Source organism: Ranitomeya variabilis, chromosome 2 (genome assembly GCF_051348905.1).
Source record: "Ranitomeya variabilis isolate aRanVar5 chromosome 2, aRanVar5.hap1, whole genome shotgun sequence".
NCBI classification, from domain to species: Eukaryota; Metazoa; Chordata; class Amphibia; order Anura; family Dendrobatidae; genus Ranitomeya; species Ranitomeya variabilis.
Window position 1 is genome coordinate 386,430,438 of NC_135233.1, and position 8,033 is coordinate 386,438,470.

Here is an 8,033-nt window from a genome sequence, read left to right on the forward strand (position 1 = left end):
CTAAAAATATGGAGGAACAAAGATTACATACATTAGATGTCAGAAGATGTCTCTTGCAATACTTAGAAGCCACCAGACAGAGTACGGAGGATGCCTCTCTTTTTGTGTGTTTCCAGGGTCCCCGAAAGGGGAAAAAAGCCTCCAAAGCCACTCTAGCGAGATGGATCACGGACGCCATTAGCCTGTCGTACTCGGCAAGTGGAGTGTCCACTCCAGGGGACGTCAAGGCTCACTCAACGAGAGCAGTAGCAGCCTCTTGGGCGGAGAAGGCTGTAGCTTCTATTGACCAGATATGTAGAGCTGCTACTTGGTCATCACCTTCCACATTCTATAGGCACTATAGATTGGACCTTATCTCCTCTTCAGACCTTACCTTCGGTAAAAGGGTTCTGGAAACGGTGGTCCCTCCCTGAATGTACAAATCTATGAAATCTCTCCGTGGTGCCATCATGGGCGACAGAGAAAAATATAGTTCTTACCGATAACGGTATTTCTCTGAGCCCATGACGGCACCCGTACATTCCCTCCCTTCACGCATGGGTGTACACACCAACATAGTGTCATAGATTATTTGATATTAGGTCACGCGGTATCTTAATTATACTAAGTAATGTTAAAACTAACAAGGTTTTTTCGTAGTCTCCCATTATTTTCTATGTAAACAACTGATGCGGGAGAGTGGTACCGCCTTTTTATCTGTAGGTTCCCTGTCCTTGGTGGGCGGATCCCCTCTCTCCGTGGTGCCGTCATGGGCTCAGAGAAATACCGTTATCGGTAAGAACTATATTTTTTGACTCTATGCTATGTTGCCATATGTTTATTGAAAAATTCCACAAAATAAGATAACAGAATTTAAAAAAAAAAAGAGTACACCCATACCCAGTGCCAGCCCAACATCCCCAGTGCCAGCCCAACATCCCCATACCCAGTGCCAGCCCATGTATCACTATGCACAGTGCCAGACAGCGTCCACCCATACCCAGTGCCAGCCCAACATCCCCATACCCAGTGCCAGCCCATGTATCACTATGCACAGTTAAAGACAGCGTCCACCCATAACCAGTGCACAGTGACATCCTAGGTATCTCCAAACACAGTGCTAGAAATAAAGTATACACATAAAACATTGCCGGCTGAAGTATCAACATACACTGTGTGATACAGAGAGAACACTCATAAACAGTGCTAGTCCGTGTCCCCATACACAGTGCCAGGCAGAGTACACCCGCAGACCTTGGTGTCTCCATACACCGTGCCAGGCAGAGTACACCCGCAGACCTTAGTGTCTCCATACACAGTGCCAGGCAGAGTACACCCGCAGACCTTAGTGTCTCCATACACCGTGCCAGGCAGAGTACACCCGCAGAGCTTAGTGTCTCCATACACAGTGCCAGGCAGAGTACACCCGCAGAGCTTAGTGTCTCCATACACAGTGCCAGGCAGAGTACACCCGCAGAGCTTAGTGTCTCCATACAGTGCCAGGCAGAGTACACCCACAGACCTTAGTGTCTCCATAAACAGTGCCAGGCAGAGTACACACCCACAGACCTTAGTGTCTCCATACACAGTGCCAGGCAGAGTACACCCGCAGACCTTAGTGTCTCCATACACAGTGCCAGGCAGAGTACACACCCACAGACCTTAGTGTCTCCATACACAGTGCCAGGCAGAGTACACCCGCAGAGCTTAGTGTCTTCATAAACAGTGCCAGGCAGAGTACACCCCCAGAGCTTAGTGTCTCCATACACAGTGCCAGGCAGAGTACACCCGCAGACCTTAGTGTCTCCATACACAGTGCCAGCAGAACGCCTTTATGAATTATGCTTTTGTTTCAGTGATGCAGAACGTACCGCCCCCGTTGTGCTGAGCGGCAGAAAGTGACACAGTGACTCTTGGATAAAAAATGCTGAAATAATCAGTAATCCACAGTAATCTGCAGATTCCAGCACTGGATGGGTGGATCTGTTTGGTCGCTCTCTACTTTTTGTTGCTTTATACGCTCGATAGACAATTGCAATAGGTTTTATTTGAGGCCCCAGAGACGTTGATGATCAGGCAGATCGGTACCAATATGTCCCCTCCAGAGTGTAATAACTTGTGTAATTTCTAAATTTAACCCTATCTCTGTCCTCCGTTATTAAGCTTCTCATCTTTATTACATACTGTCCACAGCCAAAGAAATCCAGACACGATGGAGGTCCCTGAAGGATTGCTTCAGGCGGGAGCTCACTCTGCAGAAGAAGCTGGAGAACTGCGGGCTCCCGACACTTCGGAGGAGGAAATACGTTCACTACGAGGGTCTGTTGTTCCTAGAGCCCACCATGAGGCTGAGAGTGTGAGTGCCGCTGCTTCTCGTGGAGACCACCGTCTACTGTAGGGGTCTCAGAAGCCAGGCAATGCCCCCCGGGGAAAAAAAATCTGCTAATCGCTCTCCTCCTGAAGGACTACTGTCCAGAGGAACAAGCTGGTAATGTTACCGCCCCACTTAAAGGGATTGTCCTGTTTGGACAGATGACACGCTGGAGGAGCAGTGAATCAGAAAGAATGCTTTACTTCTGGGACACCAACACTATCACAAGGGAGGAGATGATGCATGGCGCCTTATAAAAGCAGCGAGTAATTTTCTGGTCGAGGCGTGACACAGGCAGTCAAAGGATGCGTAAGAATATATCGTGTCAGACGCGGCCCTCAGAGACCCTGAATTTAGGGAAATGCAGCAGAACTATGAATTCTGCTCTGGCTGCCTCAAGATCAGAAGCTGTTTAGTGTGACCTCTTTGAGGTTACGTGCACACGTTGCGGAAAGTCCTGCGGATTTTTCCAGACTGATTGTGGTAAGTCTGCAGGTAAACTGCACTGCGTTTTACCTGTGGAATTACCGCGGATTTACCGCGTTTTGTTTTTATTGCGTATTTCACATGCGGTTTTACACCTGTGGATTCCTATTATGGAGCAGGTGTAAACCGCTGCAGAATCCACGCAAATAATTGATATGCTGCGGAATAAACACTACGTTTCCGCGCGGTATTTTCTGCAGCATGTGCACTGCGGATTTTGTTTTCCATAGGTTTACATGGTACTGTAAACTCGGGGAAAACTGCTGCGGATCTGCAGCCATATCCGCAGCGTGTGCACATACCCTAAAGGGATATTCCCAACATTTAAAGTAATCACATATGCCCCACCTGATCGGTAGTGGTCTGATCACTGGGACCTCCGCCCATCCTGAGAACTGCTCTTAAATTCTTTGTTAGAATCATGCAGATTTCCATTTTTTGTTGTTGAGACTGCTGGAGACAGCCAAGCGCAGCCGCACGTACAGCCGAGCGCAGCCAGATGTACAGGTCCTTCTCAAAAAATTAGCATATAGTGTTAAATGTCATTATTTACCATAATGTAATGATTACAATTAAACTTTCATATATTATAGATTCATTATCCACCAACTGAAATTTGTCAGGTCTTTTATTGTTTTAATACTGATGATTTTGGCATACAACTCCTGATAACCCAAAAAACCTGTCTCAATAAATTAGCATATTTCACCCGACCAATCAAATAAAAGTGTTTTTTAATAACAAACAAAAAAACCATCAAATAATAATGTTCAGTTATGCACTCAATACTTGGTCGGGAATCCTTTGGCAGAAATGACTGCTTCAATGCGGCGTGGCATGGAGGCAATCAGCCTGTGACACTGCTGAGATGTTATGGAGGCCCAGGATGCTTCAATAGCGGCCTTAAGCTCATCCAGAGTGTTGGGTCTTGCGTCTCTCAACTTTCTCTTCACAATATCCCACAGATTCTCTATGGGGTTCAGGTCAGGAGAGTTGGCAGGCCAATTGAGCACAGTAATACCATGGTCCGTAAACCATTTACCAGTGGTTTTGGCACTGTGAGCAGGTGCCAGGTCGTGCTGAAAAATGAAATCTTCATCTCCATAAAGCATTTCAGCCGATGGAAGCATGAAGTGCTCCAAAATCTCCTGATAGCTAGCTGCATTGACCCTGCCCTTGATGAAACACAGTGGACCAACACCAGCAGCTGACATGGCACCCCACACCATCACTGACTGTGGGTACTTGACACTGGACTTCAGGCATTTTGGCATTTCCTTCTCCCCAGTCTTCCTCCAGACTCTGGCACCTTGATTTCCGAATGACATGCAAAATTTGCTTTCATCAGAAAAAAGTACTTGGGACCACTTAGCAACAGTCCAGTGCTGCTTCTCTGTAGCCCAGGTCAGGCGCTTCTGCCGCTGTTTATGGTTCAAAAGTGGCTTTACCTGGGGAATGCGGCACCTGTAGCCCATTTCCTGCACACGCCTGTGCACGGTGGCTCTGGATGTTTCCACACCAGACTCAGTCCACTGCTTCCTCAGGTTCCCCAAGGTCTGGAATCGGTCCTTCTCCACAATCTTCCTCAGGGTCCGGTCACCTCTTCTCGTTGTACAGCGTTTTCTGCCACATTGTTTCCTTCCAACAGACTTACCATTGAGGTGCCTTGATACAGCACTCTGGGAACAGCCTATTTGTTGAGAAATTTCTTTCTGGGTCTTACCCTCTTGCTTGAGGGTGTCAATGATGGCCTTCTTGACATCTGTCAGGTCACTAGTCTTACCCATGATGGGGGTTTTGAGTAATGAACCAGGCAGGGAGTTTTTAAAAGCCTCAGGTATCTTTTGCATGTGTTTAGAGTTAATTAGTTGATTCAGAAGATTAGGGTAATAGGTCGTTTAGAGAACCTTTTCTTGATATGCTAATTTATTGAGACAGGTTTTTTGGGTTATCAGGAGTTGTATGCCAAAATCATCAGTATTAAAACAATAAAAGACCTGACAAATTTCAGTTGGTGGATAATGAATCTATAATATATGAAAGTTTAATTGTAATCATTACATTATGGTAAATAATGAAATTTAACACTATATGCTAATTTTTTGAGAAGGACCTGTATAGCCAAGTACAGCCGCACGTTCTGCCAAGCACAGCTAGATGTACCGCTGAGTACAGCCAAGTGCAGCCGCACATACAGCCGAGTACAGCCTCATGTTCTGCTGAGTACAGCTGACTGCAGACATGTACAGCCGAGCACAATCACACGTGCAGCCGAGTGCAGCTGGAAGTACCGCCGAGCACAGCAGCACATCCAGCCGAGCGCAGCCCAGTTTACTGCCGAGTACAGCTGAATGCAGCCAGATGTACCGTTGAGTGCCGCCGCTGGTTCATTCCAGTAAAGCATTTTAGAGCACTACTAATCAGAAATTTACCCCCTGTCCTGTAACTTGGTGATGAATCTGAAATGGTTTTTACTAATATGTAACGTTATTTTGGGCTTTTCAGAAGCTGTATTCTTACAATTTTGCTTACTTGCCACATTCTTAACTCTATTTAAATATTATTTTAGACATTACAATTGGGGTGGAATATGGCACTTACTAATGAGCAGCAACCTGGAAGATGTTATTCAGCTGTATTGAGCAATGTAGCTGTGCATCCAGGTCTGGGGTGAGATGAAATACTTACTAGAAAGCAGCAGAATAAAGGACATTATATTTGGTATTTATCTGATTGGGATGGGAGGTTCCTTTGATCTTGGCTGTTTCTTTAGGATTCTGGCTGTCAGTCCCGCCAGTGACGTGTGATCACCAGTTTGTACCATTATGACTAGAAGCACTGAGGGATACAATATAATGCGTCCAAGTATGAGAGATTTATAAACTGTAGAATAAGAGGAGCTTTAATGGACGGTGCATTGTGTATTCCAGTGTGTGACTACTGTTTCTGTCTTTAGCCCCTTCGCTGGCAGCGTTGTGCCCACATCCACCAGCAATAACCGGGAACCTGTGGAAATTCTGCAGCCGATAGACATAGAAGGGTCAGCGAGCTGCACTCCTCCTCCACCAGCGCTGCCGCCAGCACCTACACCCCCGGCACCAAAAAGAAACCGGAAAAAAGCTGCAAAAGCGTCAGAGAGCGACTGGGAAACGCACCTTCTGGACGTCATGAACACCCTGAAAGAGAAGAGCGAGGAGAAAAGCGACTCGGACGAGATCTTCCTGAGGAGCCTCCTGCCTTTTGTCAAAAAAGTTCCTGAGGAGAGAAAAATCGACATGCAGCTGAGCATGATGCACGTGGTGAAACGGTTCATGGGGGCGCCGCCAGTCACACATCAGCACAGCAACAACTCCACCCGGATCCCACCACAACCCACATTCAAACCCACCCGGAGACACCGACACCAGCGGCCAACGTCCCCCCAGCACTCGATGCCAGCACGCGACCCATCACACAAACTCCTGGACCCTCAGACTCACCCAGCGGCCCCCCAGAGATCTCAGGAGCCGGAGTTCACCCGTGGTCCGCAGCCAAATTCTTCTCCATCGTCATCCCCCTCCTCCATCGACCCGTCGCCCTGGAGTCAGAGACACTCTCCGGACTACTTTGACTTGTAGCTGCCATGCTGCTTATATATTTTTATATATATTATTTTTTTTTACATTATTTATATCACCAGCATTTCTTCCAGATTGTTCTGCTCACCCGTTATAGCTAAACTTCACTTCTACGCCCTCCCCTGCCCGGCGTTCCCGGGACCCCCCGTATTACAGCAGACGGAGGTGAAGTAAAATCCTCCATAAAGCTTTCCTGTTCAGTCTCGTTACTGGTAATATAGACTGACCCGAAATACGAAGGAACCAGAACCATCTGTGGTGTGTACGGGAGGAATAATGCCGCGACGGGGCAATATATCACCTATCCCTCTAAAGTTCAGTTGTCTCTGGGCTACTGGGTGGAGATGAGCCACAATGGCGTCTCCTATACACAGCACACAGACATGAAAGGATACCCGGCTCTAGGCAGCTTATGTTTACACGCAGCAGCAGCATGGAGGACATTTTAGAGCAGTACTGAGCAGTGTAGCTGTGAAACCCACAACTGGATTTAGACAAAGCTGCAGAACGTAATAATAATTGTATTTCTTTATCGCCTCTCATTGAGGAACACCGGAACCATGGGTGTATGCTGCTGCCACTAGGAGGCTGACACTATGCAAATAAAAAAGTTAGCTCATCCTCTGCAGTGTACACCCCACCGACTGGCATTATACTCTTCAGTTTAGCTTAGTGTCAGTAGTAGGTGGACACGGGTCTTTCATTAGACCCTTATCTACCTCAATGTGCGTCGTTTCTTTTCAGGTTTTTTTCGGAGGGATACAGGGTGAACAGTCACACCTGTAGTCCCAGAATACGGACTATTGAGTACGGCGTGTACTGCCACCCCGTATCCTCATAGATCCCTCAGCAGGACCATGATCCTGGCACACAAGCGTGCTCAGAAGTTCGGTCCTGGCTCTGTCCCCCACCCACTCACCCGCCAGAGCCTGTCGGTTGCGGAGACGAGGACTTCCATGAGCTCCCTGGACGTCTCATTCCCCTCAGGTTAGTAACGGCGTGGGATGTTTAGGTGAGTATTTCCCCTTCCATTCCCAGATCTTTCGGAGGGGGGGGGGGGGGTCTTGCTAGGGGCTCCCTGAATACCTGGTCGTCGCTTACACAGTTTGCAGCGGCACGGCCCGTGATTGCTGTATTGCGCGGTGGCCTCTGCAGGCAGCCGCGTTTCTTCCTTCGACCATCTCAGCTGCGGCCCCTCTGCCTTCTATTCCGGCGCGGGGCCTCTACAGGCTACCGCGCCGCTTCCTCCCCCGACGCCGCAGGAGATTCCACACGTGCACCGCATTTTTGCCAAAGAGTTCCACAGAGCGCTCTTTTCTGGGGGCACATCACACAGTCTGCGCAGATTGCAGCACCAGAAGCCGCAGGGCAGGAGCTCCACCTTTTTCTCCGGAGATCCACACAAGCGGGACATCCAGGCCGGCAGCAACTTGGTATCCGTTTTCTCGTCTGCCGTGAGTAGTTCTGCACTGCAGACTGACACCCCCCTCTGCCCCACTGTCCCCTAACCCGCTGGCATTTTCTTCAGGGACCTCTTCAATATGTCTAACTCTAAAGGGGGCCGCTCTCGTCCTCCTCCT

The 8,033-nt window shown here is 48.3% G+C and overlaps 1 protein-coding gene across 2 annotated transcripts in view; it reads left to right on the forward strand.

The window, feature by feature from the left end:
• The window catches only part of LOC143806208 (uncharacterized), a 50,679-nt gene extending 44,034 nt beyond the window's left edge, over window positions 1-6,645 (forward strand). For both annotated transcript variants that reach the window (XM_077286338.1, XM_077286340.1), the window contains 2 exons: window positions 2,173-2,335; window positions 5,793-6,645. In XM_077286338.1, coding sequence (XP_077142453.1) covers window positions 2,173-2,335; window positions 5,793-6,453 — 824 coding nt within the window. In that variant the 3' untranslated portion in view covers window positions 6,454-6,645. The remainder of the gene's footprint in view (window positions 1-2,172; window positions 2,336-5,792) is intronic.
• Window positions 6,646-8,033: the final 1,388 nt, after the last annotated feature.